The sequence below is a fragment of the Myotis myotis genome, unplaced genomic scaffold (genome assembly GCF_014108235.1).
Source record: "Myotis myotis isolate mMyoMyo1 unplaced genomic scaffold, mMyoMyo1.p scaffold_m19_p_6, whole genome shotgun sequence".
NCBI classification, from domain to species: domain Eukaryota; kingdom Metazoa; phylum Chordata; class Mammalia; order Chiroptera; family Vespertilionidae; genus Myotis; species Myotis myotis.
The window spans coordinates 39490165-39518016 of record NW_023416368.1 but is presented as its reverse complement, the minus strand read 5'-3'; the positions used below and the strand labels follow the sequence as shown (position 1 = coordinate 39518016).

The following is a 27852-nucleotide window of genomic DNA, read 5'->3' as shown; positions in this document are numbered from 1 at the left end:
CTATTGAAGATGAACCTTGCTATTTCATTGCCTTGGGCAGAAGTGACATTTTGTAGGTTCTGACTCCAGACCTTAAGAAACTTGCATATTTTTGCATACTCTCTTGCACCTATGCCTTCACCATGAGATGAACTCACCTTGGGTAGCTGCTGCCCCTTTAATCTGGTCCTCAGAATAAACATGCATTAAACAGAGCTGTCCTGACTTGTCTGTAGACCTGCAGCATGAGGCAGAACTGCCCAGCCACTTCACAGATCCATGAGCAAAACAAAGGCTTTTGTTAAATGCCACTGGGATTTCTGTGGTTAGTTGTTACACAGCAATAGCTGGCTGTTGTAATTGTGCTACCTCATTTCCAACATCTGAACAAACAGAAAGTGGAGGTCCCAAATTTTTACCCCATAGACTATGGCAATGATAATTTTGTTTGGAAAGTTTTTAAAGCAAGTTTATCAAGCACCTACTTTGACCATAAAAATATATTTAAAAAGAGAATATCTATCATTAAAACATGTAAATTCTTGAAGCCTTAAATAATAGTAGCAACTATATACCTTTTAGAGACAAAAGGAATCCAGGCATCCAACAAAGCATAGTAATGATCTCATTTCACTTTCCCCATTTATGCAAGGGAGGAGGTAGAAATACAAACTCCTGTCAGTGAATGTTGGCCAACCAGTGTTACTTAAGAGTTAATTCGCTAATTCCCTTCAAGGAACAAAATCTTTGGCTGTTTTTTTTTTTTTTTTTTCCTTCTTTCTATTATTAACTAAAGAGGCTTGGAATGAAATTGACATAACTCTGAGGTTTGGAAACCACACTTATCAGGTCACTTTGCCGATAGAAATAAGACTTGGTACCTCTACTTCCTCTTGCATTTATTTTCTGGGCTATGACAACTTTTAGTAGTTTCCTTCATTCCTACCTTTGAGACCTATTAGTGTTAGAGTGCTTTTGTCACAGTGACTAGAACGGAAGATGTTTAGTCAATTGGCATTCTTATCTGAACGAAGAGTGAAGTCATAGCTTGTTTGGGCTTCAATGAACCTATCTATTCAGTGGAAGGTACTTAGTCTTTTGCATTGTTGTAGATTGAAAAACATGGGCACACGCTTTTTGCAATGCCTAATAAGAGCAGTCTACCCCCACTCCTTGAACCTTGGCTGTTCTTATTTGCTTTGACCAAAAGAATGTGGTAGAAGTGAAGTTCTGTGACTTCCTCGCTAGACCTTCAGCTCCTGCCTTGGTTCTCAGGAAAGGCTGCCCTGAGACAGACGTGTGGGGCAGCCAGTCCAGCTTCCTGGGGACAAGGCTGTGGGAGAACCAAGTGGCTGGTCCTACTGACAGTCAGTGCCTGAAGCCACCATGTCCTTTCCTGCCCAGCGGGCTGGCAGCCGAATGCCCAGGCAAAATCAGCAGAGGAGCGCCAGCCAACACGCAGACTGGAAACAGTAAATGGTGGTTGGTTGAAGCCACTAGGCTTGAGGGTAGTTTATTACCCAGCAATGTACAACTCCTAATTTTTCTTCTTGTTCCCGGTAGCATAGTGGAAACTAGTAGATAATTTGGGACAAGGTAGTGAGTTAAGAAGAACAGGCAGTGAGTAATTTCTACGAAGACGGATCACACAGCTTTACTTCACAGACAGGAAAGGGGATAACGAAAGTGTCATTGCTGATGAGGAGGGACGAGGGACGAGGGACCTGTGACTGCCAATCAGGGAGGTCGCCTGCGAGGTGCTCTGCCTTGGCGCCCTGGCGACGGTGCGGATGTCCCAGCAGCCCAGGTGTGGACTGCAGACCGTCCTGAGTCTGGCAGATCCTCCTCTGGTCTTCCTGGAACAGGAGAGCATGGAGGCCTGCGAGGAGCCCGACCAGGACATTCTCATCACTTCCCTGCCTTCAGGGAGACAGGCCTGAGCCAGTTTCTCATTGCCTCCCACATTCGATGAGGTCTGAGGCTTTCTGCCTTGCCTCCTGCGGCAGAACTGTAGGCTATAAATCCATTTCATTGCGATCTAGAATTCCCTGCTTAGCAACCCATAAACATAAAATTTATTAACGAAATACATAAAAAGTTGGATCAGGAATAGGGAAGCCTAGGTTTCATCCCACTCTGCCATAGAGAAATCTCTGTGCCTCAGTTATGACGTCAGTAAAATGGGAACAATTAACCCAGAGCTCAATACCCCGCAGCTGGTATTATCCTACAAAAGAAAGTGGAGTGTGAGAATGTGAAGACGTGGACCTTTTCTTGGAGTGTTTCGATTTGGAAAATTCAGTAAGAAAGGAGGAAAAAATGCATTAAAAATAACACAGAGAAAAATGTTTTGCTCTGAGAAAGTTCTTAAAGTTGTGCTAATAGAATAATATACTAAATGGTGCTGAACTAGTTATCTTGAACATCTGGTACGAAAAATAAGCTAAATGATTTACTAAAAAGTTTTAAAGAAATTAAATAGGAGGGGAAAAAGCCAGAATGGCTCAGTGTGCCTAGGAGTTAAAAATATTGCTTAGAAAAAAAAAAGATGCAAATTAAGTACAATAAAGAACTGTGGAAGAAAAATGGCTTTATCGGTAATTAGCCATATAGATTTCTCTGGGCCTTCCTTTCCTCATCTATAAAATGAGGAGATTGAAACAGAGAATCAAAAAAAAAATTCCTTCTAGTTATTAAAAACAAAGCAAATTTTAAATGATGTTGGTTTTCTTTATAAAATAAACAAACCTTAGATGTAAGAAGACAAAGCCAAGTCCACAAGTGGGTAATGGAATGAGGAGGAGTTCTGGAAAGGCACAAACAGATTTCAAGGGAATAGATTGCATGCACATAGCTTATGAAATCAGGGGCAATGCTCAACTGACTCAGTTCTAAAGACGTAACCCTGGAACCAGAGGGGCCAACGTTGACCCGTATTGTTTTAGCACACAAACACGATGACAAAAGGAAGCAGAGATTTTCCAGAACCTCACAATATTGTAGTCATTTCTGGAAACCAAAGGTCTTAAAAGTATGAATAGAACTACAGAAATAAAAAAAAGACCAATAAAGTGATGAAACCCTGTAGCCTATGAAGAAAGAAAGTGAGAACCAACTAAATTCACGGAGCCTGGAAAGGCAATAAACAAGGAAGAGAGGAAGGAGAGTCTGGGACGGTCCGCATAGTGACAGCAATTAAGGAAAAGTTATTGGCAACAATATAAAAGAAAGGAAATTAAACTGAGCTTAGGAAATTCAGTTTGACGACTGGCGAAACAGATTACAAGAAGGTTTGCTATAACTAAAAATATATGAATTAGCTAATTCTCTTTGGCAAGTATCCTGCTATGGGAATTTGAAGTTCTGTTTTTCTTTCATTCTTTCTACCTTTTACTTCTCAGAATGAAAAAGAATTAAAAACTAAACACAGTCTCAAAGAAGTGGATTAAGTCTCAAAATATTATCTGGCCAATTACTATAAGATGGCATCTCAAAACAGAACGATTTTACAGCGAGCTCGTTTTCAGAGAGTTCCGGGGACAGGGTTTCTGTAGCGTCTTTGGTAAACTGCCGGGGTCCAACCCCAGCAGGTCCAGGGGTCCCCAAAGGTGTGGACGGAGTCGGCGAAGAAGGAAGGACACGGAGACAGCGTTCAGTTGATCAGCAGCCTAGCCTGGATCTCCAGCCAGGATCTCCAGCCAAGTTCTGGTCTGGATCTCCAGAGAGGTTCTGCTTAGGATCTCCAGCCAGGTTCTGTAGCCATGTTCCCTCGCTAGGTTCTTCCAGTTCTCCAGGTTCTGTCCAGGTTCCCCAGCCAGGTTCAGTCACCAGGTTCTAGTCAGGTTCTCTTGCCAATTTCTGTAGTCAGGTTCAATCCAGGATCTTTTGCCATGTTCTCTCCAGCGAAGTTCTTCTGTCTTCTGGTTCCTGTGTAGGTTCTGTCTTCTGGTTCTGTCTTCTTAGTTCTGTGTTCTAAGCTCTGTATTCTAAGTTCTGTCTCTTGCTGTCTTATTACATCTGTATTTATACCAGTTGATTCAATCCTATCAATCTCTATTACAAAGGTTAGGGCGTTTCTTATCTCCATTCCAGGGAGTAAAGATTATGTAGCTTAAGCATGATTGTTCGTAGTTAAAGTGATTAATTACCCACCTGGCACTAGTTAAGAGGTTTTATTCCCTCCCTAACTTCAGGGGAAAATCCCTACCTGGGAAAACAACCTTTCTCAGAGACCTTGGTTAAAACACATAGTGCCAAGAAGGTGAGCAAACATATTAAGAACAGTATGCTATATATGCCAGGTCCCTTGAAACAGCAAGCATGGACCGGCTCCCGGCAGTAAACAATTCCAATATCAAATGACCTCTACTGTCAAACATTATCTTGATGTCTCCTCAGATGTGCTTTCATTATAGGTTAAGATAGATTCTTAACTGTGCTCTCAATGCAGGAGCCTGCATATCTGGTCATCTCTTGATAACTCAGTTTTCCCAAAGCACAAATCATAAACATACAGCGCAGCTCAAAAATGCTCACAAGATAAACTCACCCCTGTGACCACTGCCCAGTTCATGCAATAAGAACCCGGCCAGCACCCAGAGCCTTCCTTGTTCTTGCACCCCCCACCCCCTCCCGCAAACATAACCACTAACCCTATTTCTAATACTGGTTTGTATATGTCTGTTTCTAAAAATTTTTTTAAAAGGTTAAACCGTATGTTTTCTCTGTTTTAGTAGCATCTTTAGATTGACATATACTTCACACAACATAAAACTCCCCACTTTAATGCGTACACTTCAGTGGTTTTACTCTATTCTCTATTTTCTGCAATCATCAGCTTTATCTCATTCCAGAACATTTCCATTCCCCCAGCAGCCCCCAAACAACCAGTACCTATTAGCAGTCAGTCCCATTAGCATGTCTTTTTTGTTTCTGCTTGTAAGATCCATGTGCTATGTTCAGTACCCAATATTTTCTTTATTAGAGTCTAAGAAGTAAAGTACACATTTTTCTAATTAATTTTGGTTACACACACACAAGACAACTGGTTTTGATGTTGGTTACACACAAGCACCCATCAGAGGGAGTTAGAAAACACTGGCGCCCCACCACGGATAAATGACAATCCTGGCTGGGCATCAGTAGTGTTGAACACTCTCACCATGTAGCCAGGGTTAAGAACTACTACCAACAGCTTACCTAACTGGCAGACTGAACCTGACCAGAAAGAGACGCTAATTAAAAGACAGGTTTTCCTGGGCCCTCAGACACCCTGAACTAGAATCTTGAGAGGGAGGGTCTGGGAATCCACATTTTGACAAGTGGCCCATGTGCTTCTCATAGGGCAGTTTTAGAAATACTGCAGGAAACCAATGATTATTTACAAGAAAATAAATGACTTCATCAACAGAGGCTTCTACTGCTTTTAAATAAGAAAACACAAATGCTAATTTACAACATTTTTTTACTTAATATATTTTTATTGCTTTCAGATAGGGAGGGAGAGGGAGAGAGAAATAGAACCATTAATGATGAGAGGGAATCATTAATTGGCTGCCTCCTGCACGCCCCCTACTGGGGACCGAGCCTGCAACCCAAGCATGTGCCCTTGACCAGAATCAAACTCGGGACCCTTCAGTCCGCAGGCTGATGCTCTATTCACAGAGCCAAACCAGCTAGGGCTAATTTAAAACATTTTTAATACATTAATAAAAACTATTGTAATGGATATTTAATTGGAGTGATGAGGGGGAAAATATATTACATCTGCCTCATTTCTTTAAATTTGATGTTAGTACAGAGTGGAAACCTTTTGGGAAGCAGCCTTTTCCACCTCCTGCTCTGAGGTTAGCACAGGAAACAGGTCTACTTTTTTTAGACATCAAACCCGTCTCAATGTGGCCAACATACTGTGCAATTCCCAATGTGCCTTTCACTCATAGTAGACAGTGTACAAAGAGTCTTCTTCACATCACCAGATAAATGCACTGGAAAAATTTAAAAATGCAACTGTCAAGAAAAATGACAAACAAAATAGAAAAGGAAAAAAAATCAGAAAATGCAACCTCAGAATAGTCTGAAATAGACTTCACTACTATTGTAGTATAACGGTAACAGCTCTGCACATGGAGAAGAACATTTTGTTAGACTCTGGAGTTGGCCTTGCGCCGTTGGCATGCATTCCTGTGGGTTGCTCCTGGGGCCGGGATTGTGGTTGGTATAGTATTCTGTACATCCTCAGCTCTTAATAATGGACCGCTCTCTTTATTGAAGGCTATCTTCCATCACTGGTCTACTGCATGATTACAGATAAGACCTGGTAATTTTTCACCTTATCAGTTGGACACTAACAGTAAACGAAGTTCAATTATTTAGTGTGTTAGTTCAATACATTAAATGATGTTATAGTTGTCTGAACATACTAGTTTTAATAAAAATTTAATTTTAGGATAGCTTAGATGTACAGAAAAGGTGTAAAAATGACTCAGAGAATCCTCATATACTCCACCTAGTTTCCCTTATTATTAGTGTCTTCTATTAGTACGGTACAATATAATTAATAAGCCAATACTGATACATAGTTACTCACTAGAGTCCATACTTGACTCCGATTTCTTTAGTTTTTGCCTAATGACTTTTTTCTGTTCCGGGATCCCGCCACGCTCAGTCACCAAGTCTCCCTATGCTCCCCTTGGCTGTGGCTGCTTCTCAGGCTAGACTTGATTTCTTCATAACCTTGACAGTTTTGAGCAGTGCCAATCTGGAATTTTTTAGAATGCCACACACTAAAAAACTTTTAAAGATAACCTAATTTATTCCTAGAGTCAATTAGTGCATTAGAAAAACCTGACTTAAAGCAATTCCAGAAGGAAAAAAACACCTTTTGGATGTGGTTCCAACTGTTAGAATAAGCTCAAATGGACTTGAATAATTGGTCGTACTATATAGAGAGATATAAAAATACAAGATAGAATAATTAAAACTAATAAGAATTGTCATTTCTAAAAGTTGGAACTTAACTTTATGTATTAATAAGAATTGAATTTACTTACATTCCTCTGGGTTCCAATCTTTGTTGTTTTCACATAGCCATAGAGTTAATATTATTTCAAGTTCTGTTTTTTCACTTGTCACTATAAACTTGGTCATGTGTTGAAGTAAAACGCATACTTGACATTTTTTAACAGCACAGAACTCATTCCATCCTAGTAATCTATCATATTTGTGTAATACTCCCCATTGTGGAATATTTGGTTTGCCTCCCTTTTTATAATACTAGGACGATTTTGTACAGAACAGTTTACAGCTGAATGGACTTGCATTTCCTCCAGCAATGTCTGGAATGCATGCTTCCCCACAGGCTCTCCAGCACTGAGCCTTGTCCTTCAGACACTCTCTACTCTGACTAGCAGGGAATGCTGCTTTTAAAGTTGTTTGATTATGAGCCTCATCGTAGGACCAAAGCACATTTTCCCATGTCTCTTTGTATAAACTGTTTCCCCTTTCCAAGTGGAAATTAAATGCCAACCTTAGAGATGAAATTAGAGGGTGGAAATTTTATTTACTAATATGCCCCTTAGGAAGAGCTGTTCCTTTTGGGAAATGGGAGTTTGTAGTTGAGGGTGGATGTGAGAAGAGTCTTGGAGGCGGGGATGTTCGGGGTGATGCAGGAAGAGGGCTCTGAGAGGCCAGCGGAGAGGAGGGGCAGCGAGGACAGGGACAGGCCAGCACTCCACGCTGGCATCTGCCCTCTCTTCAACTTACTCAGATCTTTAACAAAGTACTTTTTTGAGCCCATGAAGGGCTTGACACGAATGGGTGGATTAGCCGTAGACACTAAAGTTGGAAAAGTAAAGGGTGGTGAAAAGAAAGGGAAAAACAGAATCCCACTAAAACATAGACAACAGAGAGAAGCAGGAGCAAGTGTGTATGTGCGTGTGTGTGCACGTGTGTGTGTGCATGTGTGTGTGTGTGGGGCACAATAAAATTCTCAGGAGGCCTTATGATAGCAGAGTTACTGGATTTAAGATTTGGGTCCAGTTTACTCAAGTTCATAGAGACTCCAGCTGCTACCTGGTTATATATACACACACACTTATAATAGTAAGTTTCTAACAGTTTGTCCCATTTAGTGTTCCCTGTGATTTGAAATGTTTTTATTCTTGTAGTATGGAAAAATGTATCTTGTGTTCAATAGCTTCTTCTCCTTTTTAATAGAAAGTAATTTATCTCCCAAATATGTTATTCTGGCTTCTTTGGGTTTTATATTCTATATTCTGGTTTCTTGCAGTTATGCCATTCTCTACTGTATTACTCCTGGTTGGCAATAAAATAAGTCATTACAATGGTTTGAATCTATAATTGGCTAGTTTTGAAACCCTACCATTATAAACATCATGCATTAAAGCTTTTGCAATCAATTTTGGTCTGGTCTTATCATTACAATCTTTTAAGAAGCAGTTTTTAAACATTTTTGCCCCCTTTCAAGTAAGTTTCACTATCACTCAAAATCTGTCACGGTAACAAGAATTGGTAACAAGAATCATAAACTTAGAGCTGGAAAGTAAATAGGGAAGACTTCATTCATCCTTGACTTAAAGGTGAGATAACAGGGGCAAGAGACCTGCCCAAGCCAAAGCGAGCTAACAGCAGAGATGGGACTCTGACCAGGTCTTTGCCAAACATCTCCAAACCTACAGTAATGTAAAAGGAACTGCCTTTTACTTTTCCGGTTCTTATAGTCATGCTTACCCAAACTAAAATCATCTCACCTTTCATTTTGTGGGCCTTAAATGAGCAGGTCAAATTTTTGAGAGCATAAGAGTGGAAGTTTGCCACCTACAGGTCAAAAGAAAAAAAATTTCTAGGTTTTTCAGTAAAGTTCTGAGGACCTTATGAAGCAAAAGTGTGTGGTTTGTTTTTTAAATTTTTTATTGATTTCAGAGAGGAAGGAAGTGGGAGAGATAGATCAGTGATGAGAGAGAATCATTGATCCGCTGCCTCCTCCATGCCCCACACTGGGGATCGAGCCCATAATTCAGGCATGTGCCCTGACGGAATCAAACCATGACCTCCTGGTTCGTAGGTCGATGTTCCATCACTGTACAGGAAAAATGTCATAAAGGGGCGCTGCCTTTTTTATCCTCACTGTTAGTGTGACGTTTCTACCATATTCTTTTTTCACTAGAATATAATGCTATGGTAGCAGAAAAGAAAGATAGAACACTGAATGGTATGAATCCATCATTAGCAAGGCATAAGAATGTTTCTTAGTGACTGAGGACACAATATCTCTTTTTCTGTTGGTATTTCCTCCTCACTAATAAATCCAAGTGGGTAATTAAAACCCTAGCATGATGTTGGGACAACTGCACAACCATTCGGAAAAAGTTCTTTTAGAGTTCATGCCGTCTACTGAAATAAATTCCAGATGGACTAAATATTTAAATGTGAAAGATGAATAAGACCATACTAGAAGTCTGTATAGGTGATTGCAGTATAATCTTGGAGTTGGGAAGACCTTTCTAAACATAACACCAAAGGAAAAAAAATATAAAAATTTTACAAATATTAAAAAATGTAAAGAAACACGACAGCTCTTTCTTCCTCACTAATAATCAAAGAGGTTTATTAAAATGAGGTTGCAGCCTTGGCCAATGTGGCTCAGTTGGTTGGGCATCATCCCGCGCACCAATAGGTTGCCAGTTCGATTCTGGTCAGGGGACACGTGGGCTCGATTACCAGTAGGGGGCATACAAGAGGCAGCCAATCCATGTTGCTTTCTCAAACAGGTATTTCTCCCTCTCTAAAAATCAATAAAAAATCTTTTAAAAATTTCATCATTTTTATAAAAATATGATTGTATTTTCACTCACATTCCAGACAAAATTTTAATTATATCCAGTGTTGACAATGGCTGTGGAAATGACACTTTCATTTGCAGAACCTTTGGAAGAAGAATTTGGCAGAAAAGCTAAAACGTCTTTTCACCTGTTGAATCATTATTTCTAGGAATTTATCTAAAGAATATAATTATGAATAAGAGGAAAGATTCAGCTATAACTACATTTTTATAGCCTTGTTTATAATAGCGCCCAAGCTGGAACTGAACTAAATGTCTGATAGGAAATGGGTTAAATAAATTATAGTGGGCTACTGTGCTAGAATAATACAATGCCACTGAAATTATTTTACTGAACTCTATTTATGATACTGGAGAAATTTCTTAACATTACTTGACAGCAGTAGGTTATACAGCAGTGCGTTTAGTATGGCCCCCATTATGGACTGTAAAAAACATATGTACATCCACACAGAGAAGAGGCTTTGACAAACCATGCTCCAAATGTTCTAATAATTACCTTGGTGTATGTGGCAGTGGGAAGAGACAAAGGGTTTCCTCTAAAAATGTTCTTCAAGAGTAATAGGAAGCAATAAAAGATGCAGGTGTTTAAAAAAAATCCCAGGATGGAAGTGTGGCTAGAGTAAGAAGAAAAGGCAATTCACGGTTAAAGATAAAAAGGTCAAAAGAATGGGGCCTATGTGGAGATAAATAATTGAAAGTATTTAGGAAGAATGAAGGTGCCAGAACTTCCAATAAAATTGGTCAACGATTAAGTCAGATGCCAAGTAAGGGCTTGCCCACCTGGTCTGACCTCTGCTGCTTTAAGGAAAAAGCATATATAGTACTATCCACGGTTTCAGGCATTCACTGGGGTCTTGGAATGTATACCCTGTAGACAAGGGGGGACTACTAAATGACATTCTGGTGGTTAGAAGCCTGTCTCCATGGCCCTGACTATGGCCATTATCTACCTGGCTGTGGCATTATCTACCTCTACCAGTAGGAGTGGCTGATAACCTCAGACAGCATTCAGAACCCTGTTTGGCAAGTAAAGTTTCTTGAGACCATTTGGACAGATTCATAGCACTCAATCCCTCTGGGAGCCAGCACACCAATGCTGTTCCTTGACGCCCACCCCCGCCCCCCACTACCACCAAAAAGACTTTACTAAGACTCTTACTAAGTTCTTTCTTACTATGTAAACAAAAACTGTCTTTACAGTGTTTGAATAAAATCCTGTCATAAGGTCATTTACTCACTGTCTCTAGAGCTATCTCCATATTTGGCCAACTGCTAAATTATTCCTGTTCTTTTTATTGAACAAAAACCTGTTTTCTGCAGCACGGGTCCTGGTTTGGCTTGTAGAGCCTCACGAGATCAACAGTTGTAACCCTTCCTTCCCAGGAGGGCTGGAACAACTTTCCATGGCATCTTCATCCTTTGGCTCTCACACCCAGTCCCTCAGTGCTGCTGCCAGGATGTGGTTTAAGCCCCTCTCACATGTGATTGCTCTCTCTCCTAAGAGGGCTCAGGCCCACGAAATCAACTCCACTTATCCATCAGGGATGATCTGTCCTGGCCTTTAGGGTCTTGGTTTTCCTAGGCATGTGCTTTGCACATATTCAGTGTATCTCACATATCTACACTCTTGACCAGCAGCCAACAGGGTTTCTCAGGTTTTTCCCCAGGGTGCAGCCAAGAACCAAGCACAGCTGTTAGGGAGTCCCCTCCACCCACCTCCCACTCATTAGACCAGCTGTGGGCAAACTACGGCCTGCGGGCTGGATCCGGCCCGTTTGAAATGAGTAAAACTAAAAAAAAAAAGACCGTACCCTTTTATGTAATGATGTTTACTTTGAATTTATATTAGTTCACACAAACACTCCATCCATGCTTTTGTTCCGGCCCTCCGGTCCAGTTTAAGAACCCATTGTGGCCCTCGAGTCAAAAAGTTTGCCCACCCCTGTTCTAGCCAATAAAAATGCCTATTGGTCCATGGACTTTACAGTTGACCAAATTCAAGACCCTGGGGGACATGATTGAGGTTTGTACTGTAGACTGGCTTCATCATGCTGTTCATAGTAGCCTTAATTAATTGCTATACGAGACCAATCAAATGGATTTGGTATTGACTAAGCAACCTGTTTGTCAGATTAATCAGAGCAGCCAGAGTGGCATAATCACATGAAAATCCAAATTTGTCCAAGAATTTATCAGGCTGAGGAGTGAATCATTGGAAGAGACTACCCATTATGGGCTCTGAGCAACACCGCATACTTCCTATGTACGCCATGAATGCAAGGACCGGACCTACCTTTACCCGGTCCATGTCTCAGGCTTGCGTTTACACTGAGTAACAGCTCCCCTTGGACAAAGTACAGGATGGTTTCTGCTTATTATAAAAGCAGTGACTATCCCAAGCTCAGTGTTCCTCTCCTGTAACTCAACTGATGGCATATGCAGGTTTCCACCATTGGTCCTTTGTGTTCCTCTTATGGAACTTAAGGGAATGGGCAATGGACACAGACCAACTCGAAGCTCTGGCTATTGTTTTTGATGTGAATAATAAAAGTCCTTGTCTCTGACCAAGTGTCTCGAGTATTCTGTAGCATCCCATAAAGCAGCAACAGGCTAACTTGTTAGTGAGTGAGTTGGGTGACGCCTCAGACCCTGTACAGTATTGACAGTGATTATTTTCTTCTTGGGAATAGCGAACATTTTAGGCACTATGACTTGGTTACTAGAAAACTTATTATTAGCATGATATATTACAAAAGATTATTTCCCAGTTAGAGGAACCAAGATGGCAGCATAGGCAAAAACCTGTACTCGCCGCATACCACAACCATATCAAAATTACAACTAAAGTACAGAACAACTGCTATCCAGAACCATTGGAAAGCTGGTTGAATGGAAGTCCAGCAACTAGAGAAGTAAAGAAGAAAGCACACTGAGGCTGGTAGGAGGTACTGAGACTGGTAGGAGGTGCGGAGATAGGGAATGCGCTGGTCCGGCACCCACATGGGCTGTCTTTTTAAATCAGGAGGGAGATCACCTCTGTGGAGGCTGCCAAGAGGAGCAAGGGGTCCCAGCCCCACACCAGACCCCCAGCCCAGGGTACCAGAGCAGGGAAAAGAAGTTCCTACAGACAGTAAGAACTACGGGCTGTAAAAACCAGTGAGGATTGGGGCTCAGTGACACAGAGGCTGCTGGAGACCCAGCTGCTCCTCTTAAAAGGCTGGCACACTAATTGAACTTACAAGCTCCCACTTCCTCTGAGCTCCAGTGCTGTGCGGGGCTCTGGGGGTCATAGACACATAGAGGAGAAACTGGACTGTCTGGCATTGGGGCAGGAACTCGAGGGCAGCTTCCTTCCAGACGGAGGTGCTCCTAGCGATCATTGTTCCTGTGCTGGGACTTCCCTGGTCGCAGGGCTGACAGCAGCCATTTCTGTTTGTTCCATCCTGGTGATTCCCTGAGAACCCGCCCCACACAATTTACAACACCACCTAAGCTGTGCGCAGTGGCTTTTGCATATGAATGGCCTGTCCTTACTTAGGCTAAAACCTGTCAAACAAGCTGCAGCTGGGCCAGGAAGCCCCAAACCTATCAATAAAAGGCCCAAGAACCAGCACCAGCACCAGCCTGCTTTGCTTCACAGCTGGTTCCCGTCTAGGCACTTCCAAACCTGATATAAAGAGGAGGAATCTGAAGATCTCTCTGTAGCTCCTTTTGGGTGGCCCCAGGCAGTGGCTGACTTTGCACTTCCCTGGAGACCCAAAAGCCAGTATACTCAGTGATCAGTGTCAGACCATACCAGATTACAATTCTACACATCCATAAGTGACACTCTCAAGGGGAAGACTCAGTGAGCACCAAAGCCCCACTGAAGCAAGTCCTGCTCCGTAAGAGTATCTCCTGTACAGCAGCTCTCCCACTGCAATCACAGCTGGTCACCACAGCCAATTGGCCTGCAGGTCAATTCCTCCCAGTGACACCAACAGCAATCAAGGCTCAACTACAAGACTGTGCACACAGCCCACAAAAGGGTGCACCTAGAACAGTGGTGGCGAACCTATGACACGCATGTCAGAGGTGACACACGAACTCATTTTTTTGGTTGATTTTTCTTTGTTAAATGGCATTTAAATATATAAAATAAATATCAAAAATATGTCTTTCTTTTACTATGGTTGCAAATATCAAAAAATTTCTATACGTGACACAGCACCAGAGTTAAGTTAGGGTTTTTCAAAATGCTGACACACCGAGCTCAAAAGGTTCGCCATCACTGACCTAGAGTGTCTACCTCAGGTAACTGGGGAGGCTGAGCCACTGGGCCCTATAGGACACGTACTACACAAGGCCACTCTATCAACTCAGGGAGACTTAGCAATTACCCAAGATATAGAAACAAACACAGGGAAGCAGCCAAAATGCAGAGACAAAGAAACATGTCACAAATTAAAGAAATGGAAGAAAGCAAACTACTGGATATAGAGCTCAAAACCACAGTTATAAGGTTACTCAGGGATCTTCTAGAAACCTCTAAGGGACTTAAGTGAGATTTTCAAGGATCTTAGTCAGAATGCCAAAGAAATGGAAAAGAACCAGTCAGAAATTAAGCATACACTGACTGAAATGAAGAATAATATACAGGGATTCAACAGTCGACTAGAGGATCCCAAGAATCAAATCAATTTGAAATATAGGGAAGCAAAAAACACCCAACCAGAACAGCAAAATGAAAAAATAATCCAAAAATATGAAGATTGTGTAAGGAGCCTCTAGGACAGTGATGGCGAACCTCTTGAGTTCAGTGTGTTAGCATTTTGAAAAACCCTAACTTAACCCTGGTGCCGTGCCACATGTAGAAATTTTTTGATATTAGCAACCATAGTAAAACAAAGACTTATATTTTGATATTTATTTTATATATTTTAAATGCCATTTAACAAAGAAAAATCAACCAAAAAAATGAGTTCGCGTGTCACCTCTGACACGCGTCATAGGTTCGCCATCACTGCTCTAGGACAACTTCAAGTGTGCCAACACCCAAATTACGGGAGTGCCAGAAGAAGAGAGAGAGCAAGATATTGAAAACCTATTTGAAGAAATAATGACAGAAAACTTCCCCTACCTGGTGAAAGAAATAGACTTACAAGTCGAGGAAGCACAGAGAACCCCAAACAAGAGGAACCCAAAGAGGACCACACCTAGACACATCATAATTAAAATGCCAAGGGCAAAAGACAAAGAGAGAATCTTAAAAGTAGCAAGTTACCTACAAGGGAGTACCCATACGACTGTCAGCTGATTTCTCAATAGAAGCTCTGCAGGTCAGAAGGGAATGGCAAGAAATATTCAAAGTAATGAATAGCAAGGACCTACAACCAAGGACCTACAACCAAGATTACTCTACCCACCAAAGCTACATTTAGAATTGAAGGTCAGATAAAACGCTTCACAGACAAGAAAAAGCGAAAGGAATTCATCACCACCAAACCAGTATTATATGAAACTAGAGGCCCGGTGCACAAAAATTTGTGCACTCGGGGGGTCCCTTAGCCCAGCCTGTGCCCTCTCACAGTCTGGTACCCCTCAGGGGATGACCACCTGCTGGCTTAGGCCCACTCCCTGGGGGACTGGACCTAAGCTGGCACTCAGACATCCCTCTGGCAGCCCGGGACCCTCAGGGGATGTCCACTTGCCAGTGGGGACCAGGCCTAAGCTGCAGTCGGACATCCTTAGTGCTGCTGAGGAGGCGGGAGAGGCTCCCACCACCACCGCTGTACTGGCAGCTGTCAGCCTGGCTTGTGGCTGAGCAGAGCTCCCCCTGTGGGAGTGCATTGACCACCAGAGGACAGCTCCTGCATTGAGCATATGCCCCCTGGTGGTCAGTGTGTGTCATAGTGACCAGTCATTCCCAGTCTTTCTGCTGTTAGGGTCAGTTTGCATATTACCCTTTTATTATATAGGAGTGCCTGGCCAGCCTGGGTGAGGGGCGGATGGCTGTTTGCAGGCTGGCCAAAGCCCCTTCAGGGTGAGGGTCCCTGTTGGGGTGCCTGGCCAGCCTGGGTGAGTGGCTGATGGCTGTTTGCAGGCTGGCCCAGCCCCTTCAGGGTGGGGGTCCCTGCTGGGGTGCCTGGCCAGCCTGGGTGAGGGGCTGATGGCTGTTTGCAGGCTGGCCCAGCCCCTTCAGGGTGGGGGTCCCTGCTGGGGTGCCTGGCCAGCCTGGGTGAGGGGCTGATGGCTGTTTGCAGGCTGGCCACAGCCCCCAGCCACCCAAGCTCCCAGTGGAGGCCAGCTGGAAGCAGGTATCTGGGATTTATCTATCTTCTATAATTGAAACTTTGTTGCCATGTGTGGAGGCCACAGCTGGGCTCAGGGCAGGCGGGAAGCTTGGCTTCCTCCATCACTGGGGCAACCAAGCCTCCTGCTTGCTCCAGCTCCGTGGCTGCCGGCTGCCATCTTGGTTGGGTTAATTTGCATATAGTTGCTCTGATTGGCTGGTGGGCATGGCTTAGGGCGCAGCAAAGGTACAGTCAATTAGCATCTTTGTCTTTTATTAGTGTAGATGCTGAAGGTTATTCTTTAAGAAGAGAAGAAAAAAATAAAGATAATAAAATGAACAACAAAGTGGCAACAAATACATATCTATCAACAATTGAATATAAAAATCAAACGAATAAAAATCGACGAACAGAATAAACTGGTGAATGAAATAGAATCAGGGGCATGGAAATGGAATAGACTGATGATTATCAGAGGATGGGGGTGTGGGGGGCTGGAAGAGAGTAGACAAAGATCTTATATGCATGTATGCATTACCTATGGACACAGACAATAGGGTGGCGAGGGCCTAGGGCAGGGCAGTAACCGGGTGGAGGCGAGCTATGGGGGGGGGCAGGGGGGGGTGGAAAGAGGGACATCTATAATAATTTCAACAATAAAGATTTTTTAAAAAAGATTATTTCCCAAAGACTTAGCCAATAACACTACAAAAATAAAAAGCCCTCTGACTCCTGTGATTTTATCTGTGTGTGCCCAGATCCAGTAATAATTTCACTGTCTGTCTGAAGTACTAACAGTACCAAATCCAGAGCTCGGCGCCACGCCTCAATCTTTGGTGTAACAATGTCATAAACTCTTGGAATCTGTTCCGGTTTATTTGAAATGCCTGAATTAAAAACTCCACTATTTAGTTTACTATATTCATTCAAGATGTAAGATGAAGGTGAGCCTGAGTCTGTGGCATTTTGCAGATGATGCTGAATGAAAGTCCTGGCTTCAAATTCTGAGGAGTAATTGGCAGTGTTACAAACGACAGTTGAAAGGTATTTGTGCCATCCATCTGCCAAGCATTTAAGCACAGTAGGTCTGTACAGTGCCAGAGATGAGGCCAGCCAGGAGGAAGTATTATGAAGACCCCCTGAACAGATTTGGTCTCCTTTATTCAGAGGTTGCTCCATGAGAATCTGAAGATGGCTAAGACACAAAAACTCAACTGCACCACCTCCAAGGAAGACCTTGTGCTCTTTAAGAGCACAATGCAGACGATAGGCACAAGTCCAGAACCTATCTTCTTTGGTTTGCATCTGTGCAGTGACTGGGTCAGTGAGCACTACTGTAACCAAATTAATCCCTTCTGTTTTCAACAAAATTGCCATTCTGCTGATCCCATCTCCAACATCCAAGGGGCTGCTTCTCCAGAAGGTCACAGAGACCCCCCTGCCCACAGAGTTTTCACTCACTTGTGTGATGTAGGACACCTGCACGGCTCCTGAGGCCTCTGCAAAAGCCTGCATCACACTGCCATTCACCGACCCAATCACCAACCGCTTAGTGTGCACGCACTTTGCAGTTAAGTGTTCGGATACAGTCCCTTGTACCAGGACAAGGTTCACATTGAACTTGACCAATACCTGTAACACATGACTTGTCCACAGTTCTTCTGAGCTGTCTTGTTGAAGCTTCTTCATGCTTTCTAACACTGTTTGAACATTTGCAGACTTGTTAAATCCCAGGTGGCGGTAATTCTCTGTGAGGTCACCCTCGATGAGAACGACCCCGAGAGGCTGATTCTGTAAGTCCTCGAGCACAGTTGCACTAAACATTGATACAACAGTGACATATCCTGGACACACACAAGAAAAAGTTTCGGGTAAACCTGGTAAACAGCAAGTGAAGACTCTTGAAATGTCGAATGTAAATGGCATCGTCCAGCTGCCCTGGCACACGCTTGTGTTCTGGTGCTGCAGTCGTACAGCTCCTTCCACCAATCTCATGCTGCTGTGATCTCCGTGGCTCAGACCCGCTGCCAACTCTCCCAGATCACTACAGCTGTCAGTCTGGGGAGCAGCTGCACCATGTTTGCTTGTCCACTGATCACTAGCCTCCCGATTACAATGCCTACTGTGGGTCAGCACTGACTGCCTGCAGCGGCCGCCTGCAAGCAGACTGTTTCTCAGAGTTTGAGGGGTTTGTGACGTGTTTTTATCTGCATCAACCGTAGCCTGAGGTCTAAAAAGTTTAGCTGATTTAACAGGTATCCCAGAAAGACTGTAGGTGGTCAGTGACTGAGAGGCAACATCTTTGAGATCATGCTTTTTCAGTATCAAACCAGTATTTGAAGGAATTTGTAGAAAGGGACACAAACTGACATTCAACGATTCAAGTTCAGAAAATACCTCTGTGCTGTCTATATGGGCAAAGACATCGTGGACAGGTACTTGCAGGGAAGTGACTTCTTCAATGCAAGAGTCCAAGCCTTCTGACATTCCTGACACGATTAAAGACATGGGGACGCCCAGATGAAGACACTCCTCCACAGCACTGCTCCAAGCACCAACGAGAAGCAGAAGAGTGCTGGCCCCAGTCCTGTACGTGTTATGTTGCGCTTGAACTGCCTCACTGAGAAGCTGCCCCACTGCACTGGACAAATCCAAACTTTCAAGAAGCCTTACTGTTGAACCGACTACCACACTCTCATGACTCTCTTCATCTATAATAAACTTGGATGATTTCACTGGGCCTAGGAAAGTTCTTCCTGTGTCTGCGAAGGCTGAAAGCTGCTGAAGTCCCAGGTGCCTTTTTTTGTTTATGACCCTGCGAGCCATCTCTATAAGTCATCGTCTGCAAATAAAACAAAATCTTATTGAGTGTAATTCATGGTTATAAATGCTATAAAAGAAGACTAAGATATATAGTCCCTGCCTTTGAGGAGTTTCTGGTAGGTACAGTTTCCATCAAATGCAGTCTGTGCAATGATAAAGCAGTATGATGATATTAGCGATAAAAGGTACGGGTGCCGGAGGAGGAACACTCCATCCCACAGGGAAGTGGGTCAGGCAGGCAGCAGACGCTGTTTCCAGAAGAAGGCAATGCCTGAAATGAGTCTTGAAGAATAATGTGAGTCAGCAAGTTGAAGGAGGTGGTAGTAAGTGCAAATATATGAGAAAAATGAAGAATAGTTAACTAACATATACAAAATCTCACAAATAGTAAGTAGCAGGTATGGACTAAAATCCAGGCTTGTCTAATGTCAAAGTCCCATGCTATTAACTATTATACAATACTGCCCTCTGGCTGCCCCTCTATCCAGGATGACAGTAATCCAGCCTGTCTCTGTAGGATCTCCCACTTCCAAGCCTTCCTCCCTTCTCCCAAGCCTGTCATACTCCTAATATGGATGTGCTCATTTTTTTCAGAGAGTCTCTGCTTATGGTTTCCTTTCTATACTATGTTTAAGTCACAAGATACTGCTATGCAAGTGCAAAAGTCATAAAGAAATTAGAGCAAAAGGAAAAAGTCACGGGCAATTTCAAACTTAGTCTGTATTTAATTTATGTGAAAAAACGTTTTCCATATGAGACATGAGATTATTTCAACTAATCTGCAAGCAAAAATTGATATCAAAATACATATTCACACAATCTGTCTCAACATTTGAAGAATCTATTCCAAGTTTTGGTAATTAAAAAAAAGTCTTAGCATTTCTAAGTTTAGAAGAGCTCTTAAATTATTTTGAAGTGATTACAACTTGCTATAATTAACATAAAATAAAAACTCAAACAAGAATTCCTCATCTTCTAGGAGGGTGAAAAAGGTAAAGACGGTGAAGGGGACAGTGAGATAGATAATTTCAACGATGCAAAGTACCTCTGGCAACTTTTCTTGACATTGAACGGACACAATCTGACTATGTTCTGCTAGACACCAGCACATGCTTTCCACAAACAGTTTTCTATTTTATCCTCGCGATCCCTAACAACTTCACATGCCAGATTAGTGTTTCTTTAACTTCCTAAGTGTGCAAGAAGAGCAGCTGGCTCAAGGACTTCCCTGGGATTCTCACACCCAAAGAAGCTCTCTTGTCCTAAAATCGTGTCTAGTCTTGTCTGAGGTACTTGGCTTAGAATACTAAGACATGCTTTTCAAAAGTTGCATTTTTTTAAAAAAGTACTATTTTCTGACAGGTATAATTAGCTTTTTTTTCATCATGTCAAAACCAACAGTTTGCCTAGTTCCAGTCTATTCTCAGTACAACAGTCTGGTGATATCACTCCACTAGTTCAAAAGCTCTCATTTGGAAGATAAAGTCTTTATTCCCCTGTCTGACACAGGAGAGTCCCTTTTAAAAACTAACTCAGATCTTTTCACTCCTCTGCTCAAAATCTTGCAAAGCCTTCCCACTACACTGGCGTGAAAGTCAAAGTAGTTATAATCTATACTAATAAAAGGGTAATATGCTAATTAGACCAGGAGACCTTCTGGGAGACCTTCCGGACGAAGCTGGGGCTGCAGGGTTGAGGAGGCCACCGCGAGGGCTGAGGTGGCCACGGCGGCAGCAGGGTCTGAGGCAGAGGCAGCTACGGCGGCGGTGGGGGGCCGAGTCCCTTGCACGAATTTCGTGCATCAGGCCTCTACTGTCCTAATAATGTGCATTCCTCCCTTCTGTCTTTGTCTCTTATTCCTCTACCACCCTGACCACTCTGGTCCCACCTCCCTTCTGTTCCTAAACACTTGCAAGTGTTTCTGTGCTCCTTGTTCTGGAATGTTCTTTCCCAAGGAATCTATGGCCTCACCTTATTTACTTATTACTTATTGACTATCTCCCTCTGTTGGACTATCTCCCTCTAATTCCTAGGAGGGCAACTTTAGTCACAGAAGTATTCCACACACCCAGGATATTGTCTGACTATTGATGAGTGAATGATTTTCACCATATTTACGATCTTACATGTAAGTACAAATCTGAAACAAGATTAAACATGCTGCTGTCAGCATTCCTGCACCACAAGTGTAAGGTTCAGCACCTTTGGAGTGGACATGGTTTGTATGTGGTGCCTTGTTGAGGCCCTTTGATTGCTTCCAAACATGGTTCTTCACATGGTTCTTAGAATTTCCACTGAAAAGCACACGTGTAATCTGGTCACTCCTCTGCCTAAAAGCGTCAGCTTATCTTAGAAAATAACGTCTTGATCCCCTAGCTCTACAAAGGTGTCCAACCATCTGACCTCACTCTAATTTGTAAGACTCGTCTTCAAACTTTCCTTATGATCCCCAAGATGTTGCCACACTAGAATATACCTTTATTTTCATTTTTGCACTTGCTATACTCTGATTTGAATATCCTACCGTTTCTTTACCTTGGCAGATGCTGTATATCTTTCGTGACCAAAGGCAAATGCCACATTTTTTAAAGCAGGCTCTCCAATGCCCCAGGCAGGATTAGTGCCTCCTTCCTGTGCTCCTAAAGCACTTTCTACACAAATCTACTAAAGCACTTAGCATCTTGGCTTACACACATTGCATTTTTCTCTGTGCAATCTCTGCCACCAATCTGTGGGTTCCTAGCTTTTATTCATCTCTATACTCTACACCTGGTTCCTTGGAAGCTCACCAGATAGATGGCATCCTACATCCTATATGACATGCGGGAGGTGGGGGATGGGGGGGGGGGGGAGAAACATGGACCTGGGGTGGACCCATAGCCTAGGTATGTGCCCTGACGGGAATCAAGCCCGAAGCCTTTACTGATCATCGGGTCACCTGTGTCCGATTAGAGTGTGGATCTAGGCGGGATGTGGTTGGACCGCCGGCCAAATCTTGGGGTTCAGCCAAGACTGGGGGTGAGTGTGGGTATAGATGTCAGAGAGCGATCCTGGGTGGGAACGAAGCCCTCCCTGCAAATACACACCGCAACCCAGGTGCAACCTCAGTCCTCCGCAGGGAGGCTCCAGGCCTTCCGAGACCCACGCTGCCCCCATCCCCGCTCCCTTAGGCCGCGCCGCCGCCCCACGCCCCTAACCTCGGGGCCCACCACGCCGGAATCCCTGCGAACAAGGGAGGAGGAAAGTGGCCCACGACCCAGCCGCAGCCCCGCGGCGGCCGAGGAAGGTCCAGCGGTGCATCCCCTCCGCCTCTCCACACCCAGCCGGCGGTGAACCAGAGCTGGACCAATGCACCCGGGCCTCGAGGGCCCTCCATTCTCACCCCTTCCCTGTGCAAAGCGCAGGAAAAGCAAACACGGGCTCCCCACGACGCCACCAAAGACTCGGCAGCCGCTGGAAGCACCTCGCTACTAACCTCGCTCTGCTCTCCAGCCCCACGGGGCTGCTCCGGGCCCGCTTTCTGCGGTCAGACAGGCTCTGGGGGGCACAGGGACGTCCAGCACGCCGGCGACGGCCACCCCCACCCCGCACGCAGTTTGCGCATGTGCGAAAGGGGCCGGCCGGCTAGGCCTGGTCGCTAGGAAACCAATTGGAAAGGCCGCTTAACGGTAGACTAGACAGGCAGAGAGTAACGCTATTGGTAGATAGCAGATAGGGGGCTGGCCTCAGGGCCTTCCCTTCTGGCCATTGGGTGATGTGGCTATCAATCATTAGCCTGAGTGGGCGGGGCTGCCTGAGGTTAGCGACCGCGGCCTTAGCAACGGCTTGGGACCAGAGGAGGCTACTGTTGGACTGCGGGGTGGGCGGAGGCTGAGGGCGCCGGAGGGGGACATGGTGAGTTCACAGCTGCAACCTCTTGCTGGGGCTGGGGCTGGGGCTGAGGTCGGAGCAAGGAAGGAGCTTTGTTTAGCTCATGAAATGTATCATTCTCCTCCTTTTCATGAGCCTCGAGTGTCAAATAGAACCCCTTCTCGCTGCTCAATAAGCGCATTGTCCGCGGCTCTAGGGAGGAAGAGCGGTTTTTCAATTCATTTTCCCTCATCAACCCCATCAAGCGTGAATACCTGCAGTCTACTATAGGTTCCATGTCTAGCCAGAAAGGAGTTAAGTACGAAGAATAAGATGCTAAAAACAGCCGGAGGGCCTGGGCCTCTAGGAAAGTCCTGAACTCTGAAAAACGAACTGACCGGGGACCAAGGAGTTCTGCCACTGCCTGGAAGCTGGGGATCCAAGGCTGCCAGGCCAGTGACCTGCAGCCTGGGGCCGGGAAGCAGCAGCGCCACGCCGTTAGCGCGCGAAGCCGGCCACTGGAGGCGCAGGACGCAAAGTCCTGCTGCTTCCTACCCCGAAGCTGGGGAGGAGATGCCGAAATAAGGCTGCAGGGGGAGCCCATGACAACCTCGCTTGCCAGTAGAAAATGGCAAATAGCAGGAAGATGACCCCTCCACACACACACACCTTCCCTGAATACTGACTGATAATTGGCCCAACATGCATTCTTACCCAGATCCCTGTAATAGTTCTTCACCCGGAAAATGTAGTTTATTCATTTCTCAACCTGTGCAATATAGGAAAGTATGCTAGAAGGTGGGAAAGAGAATTATGTTCCAATCAAGCATTTCCCACATAATACGTTTTCTGATAAGACATTTAGGCATAATAGAAGTAAAGATCACTTCAACAGTGCTTTTCAGAGACTTCAAGTAGGGCCGATTGCATCCCGACATACCTACTACCCCTCTAGCATGCCTTCCTTTGCCCCATCTCCTCTCTAAAGGCACGAATTTGAAGGAAAAACCTAATTGGACCCAACTTTAAAAAGAACCAGGCTTTCCACCAACATATTAACAACTAAAGCAAAAATGTTAGTAACAGGAAAAGGGGAGAATTGTTGAGGTTCATTATACAGTAGGGAAGAGGATACCTGACTATGGTCATTATATTAGTTAGTTCATCAATTTCATCCATTATTCTGGTTCTGGTAACTTTTCCAGTTACAAAGCTTATCTTTCACTCATGTGTGTATTTCTTACAGGCATCCAACTGCCACACAGATTCGGACCAATGGAAGAAAAAACCAGCAAAAATTGAACTAAATGAAACTCAAAAACAAGAAATTAAAGAGGCCTTTGATTTATTTGATATTGATGGGTCTGGAACCATAGATGTAAAAGAATTGAAGGTTCTAAAGTTATTTCTAATTCTAAAACATTTAAAAAACCATATAATATATTCATGCCAATCTTGTAAGTCTTTAGCAGTAGCCCTCTGAAAGCTCGATATACAGTCCCTTCCATGCAGACAATCTATCTCCCTCTTTAGTGCAGACATCCGCCTCACACTGGCAAAGCAATATCTTGTTAAGCATTTCATTCCTGTTTTATAAAGAACCCATGGACATGGACGACAGTGTGGCGATTTTGGGGGGAGGGAGGTGGAAGGAGGGTATAGAGGGGATAAATGGTGATGGGGAAAATATATGCTGACCTTAATCTCTAGGTTTATACCTTGTCCATAGAAGAGAGAGAGCGCTCGCGAGAGAGAAAATCTAGTAATTAAGGTAATTTTAAAGCTAGGAATGAGATCGTGGCATTTAATTTATTTGCTTCCTATTTCAGATTGCTATGCGGGCCTTAGGATTTGAACCAAAGAAAGAAGAAGTTAAAAAATTGATAGCTGAAATCGACAAAGAAGGAACTGGCACCATTAGTTTTGAAGATTTTTTTGCCATAATGAGTCTAAAAATGGTATAGCAGTGATTGTGTTTTTCAAAGAAATACAATGAGAGGTTTCATAGAAGAATTTAAGGATGGTTGGGGTTTAGATAAGAAGAACAAGATTAAATATGCTTTCAGGCTAGTGATCATGAAGACCATCCAGTATGGAGAAGAGGATTTTTGTTAGGAAATAATAGGATATATGGGTGGATAGAATGGGGCCAGCAAGGCGAAGCCTGGAATTCCACAAACATTTACTGAGTAGCTGTTTTTGCCAGGCACTATTCTGTGGGGGACACTTCTTGTTTTCTTGGAGCTCACATTTTTGTAATGGATCTTAGTTACTGGTCACCAAGAAATACATCCTCTTTACTGCCCTGTGCCTCTTCCACTTCCTTAGACTCTGAGTGTAAATACCTTGAGGGCAGATGTGAGTGCATTGGCACAATTTTAAAAGGCAGAGCAATTAGTAAAGTCAGAGCTCAGCTACCTGGACGTTGCTGCTCTGCACCTCACAGACCTGTAAGATCAGCTTCATAGGAAAATAAGTGAAAGACTAATAACATTTAGCTGTTTCTGTTTTTCAAGAGTGAAAAAGATGAAAAGGAAGAACTGTTAAAGGCTTTCAAATTATTTGATGATGATGCTACTGGAAGCATAACATTAAACAATATCAAGAGGGTTGCTAAGGAACTAGGGGAAACTTTAACAGATGATGAACTTCAGGTAAATTTTATTTATTTTATAACTATAATTTACATGTATAATTATATACAATTATTTACATATTAGAATTTAAATGTCTTAATTGTACTCATAAATACATTTAAAGTAAAATTTTGAGTATACATTTGAATATTCATTTGTGTCATTCATTTTTAATAGAGTTCACATATTTATGTTTTTTTTTTTACAGGAAATGCTTGATGAAGCTGATCGTGATGGGGATGGAGAAATAAATGAGGACGAATTTTTGAGAATGATGCAGAAGACCAGTCTTTATTAATACTGTTTTTGTTCCTTCTAAAAGTTAACAAATTTGTATTTGTTATACAGTCCCATAATATCTGAATATTCACTTTCAATTTGCAGTTTATATGCACAAATTGGTCTCTTGATGTCTAAACCATGTGAGAAGTTACATGTTTCTCCAAATATGTTGTTAAATCTATGACATCAAGAACAAAATGTAATGACTTCCTTGAAACATGAATCCAAGAATAGTATCAATTCCAACTGCTATTTTTAGAGCCTAGGGTCCAAAGACTTATGCATTTTTTTTTAAGTTTAATTAACTTAGCCTCACATGCAAAGGCATTTGGCAACAAAGTCATACTTTCCCTGTTATTTGGGTATGTGTCTGCAATTCTTTAAAAACTGTTGAAAATTCTTTTTCAGCAGTTATTCAGATATGTATAGTATTAAATAAAACTGTCTGGTAACTGTTATTTGCTACTTTTCTTCCTATAAAGAAATTTAAAGCAGTGCTTGTATCACTCAGACAGGATTTTAGCTGTTATCTAGTTAGTATATTACAACTTGTAAGCTGATAGTATTAGCTCCAACTGTACAAGAGAAAATGAAAGTTTAGAGAACTTAAATTTAAAAATTGCTCAATTACCCACAGATACTAAATAAAACATGGATTCTAAATTCTGTGTCTTTGCCGTGGCTGGGTTAGCAGCAGCATCCTCATACGCCAAGGTTGTAGGCTTGGTCCCAGGTCACGGCACATACAAGAATCAACCAATGAATTCACAAGTAGAACAACAAATCAATGTGTGTGTGTCTCTCTCTCTTCCTCTCTTTGAAATCAATAAAAAGAGAAATTATCTTTATTTCCATGATGCTGCTTCCCCATGGACTAAAAACTCTCAGGATAAGTATATTTTCTAATTCATTTAATTCTGTGCCTTGCAATCTGTCTTTGTTTTCTATGAAAGAGCCAATCTGTTGGGAAAGGCAGTCCCTAGCACAGTCTTTTGACCCCCACTGGGCGCATGACAATGGGCCTTGGGCCTGGAACACCTCATTATGGAGAGAGAGTCCTCACAGCTGTGCTGGACTTGGGGCCTTGTCTGAGAACCTCTCTCCCTGGTTCAGACTCAATGTGCACTTCCTTGTTCTGCTTAACCATGTGTCATGTGGCATCTGGCAGGCCCCCTGCTGTATCTGTCTCCTTCAGAAAGAGGTCTACACAACCAGAGGGGTGCGGTGTGTGTAGGCCATTTGCCCTGTGTGGGCCCTGGGAGGGACCGTGGCCCAGGAACCCCATGCTCACTGCTGAAACTGATCTCCCACTCTTCCTTCCCCGTAGGAGTAAATCTCTGCTCCCGACTGTCCTTGGCTGCATTTGTTTTCCTTGGCAACTCTGACACCAAGCTGCTGGGCAGAAGTGCTGAGGCTTCTGATCCTGATCCTGATCCTAGGTGACGGATGCCACTTGTGGGACACACACTCTTCCTAAGCCCAACTAATGGTCTGTGGAGCAAGAAAGGCTTGTAGAAAATACAATTTTAATTGCCTCACCTGAAAAACACACATACCACATGGCAGAGGCCATGAACAGACACTACTCCCAAGAAAGCATGGAAATGGCCAACAGGTAGATGAAAGGATGCTCAACATCACCATAAGGGAAATGCAAGTCGGAATCCCCATGAGGTACTACCTCACAGCTGTTGAATGGCTATTATGGACAAGACGAAAGTAAGTGTTGGAGGGGATGTGGAGAAAGGGCCGCCTCACTTCAAGGATGTAATATTTCTGTATCTTGACTGAAAGCCCAGGGTATATGTCCTGACCCCCTGACCCCATCCTCCTGACTTGAACTCACACTTCAGTCTTTGCGGCACTGTGCAGCTATGTAATTAAGCTTTTGCCAGCTCTCTGTTTTCTGCTAGGTCTTTCGGAGTCTCATCCTGAACACCTGTAACTCGGGAGTTGGCGTGATGGGGGAGGAAGGGACTTGGACCATATTTTTCACTTCACTCGAATCCCTGCTCTCTATGAAACTTCCAAGTTCTAGACACTTTGGCTGCCCTCCAATTCCAACCTGTTTCTAGTGAATAGATGTATTTGGTTTGGATAAAAGAGGTTAGATTCAAATCTTTCAATCTCATTTTTATTCACAGAT

At 43.3% G+C, this 27852-nt stretch overlaps 2 protein-coding genes across 3 annotated transcripts in view; one reads left to right on the top strand and one right to left on the bottom strand.

The window, feature by feature from the left end:
• Nucleotides 1-22548, bottom strand: part of BBS12 (Bardet-Biedl syndrome 12) — a 50434-nt gene extending 27886 nt beyond the window's left edge. Inside the window, exons 1-2 of one of the 2 annotated variants that reach the window (XM_036315262.1) lie at nucleotides 22415-22548; nucleotides 16581-18958 (exon numbers count right to left, since the gene is read on the bottom strand). In XM_036315262.1, the coding sequence (XP_036171155.1) occupies nucleotides 16822-18942 (2121 nt within the window). In that variant the 5' untranslated portion in view covers nucleotides 18943-18958; nucleotides 22415-22548 and the 3' untranslated portion in view covers nucleotides 16581-16821. Of the gene's footprint in view, nucleotides 1-16580; nucleotides 18959-22414 lie in introns of those variants that run through there. The other variant, XR_004968458.1, reaches the window with a different exon arrangement.
• A 184-nt stretch (nucleotides 22549-22732) lies between these two features.
• LOC118658908 (centrin-4) lies at nucleotides 22733-26355 on the top strand. The gene is made up of 5 exons (XM_036314720.1): nucleotides 22733-22833; nucleotides 24035-24181; nucleotides 24618-24746; nucleotides 25305-25442; nucleotides 25633-26355. The coding sequence occupies exons 1-5, from the start codon at nucleotides 22831-22833 to the stop codon at nucleotides 25720-25722; spliced, it is 507 nt and encodes a 168-aa protein (XP_036170613.1). The 5' UTR covers nucleotides 22733-22830; the 3' UTR covers nucleotides 25723-26355.
• Nucleotides 26356-27852: the final 1497 nt, after the last annotated feature.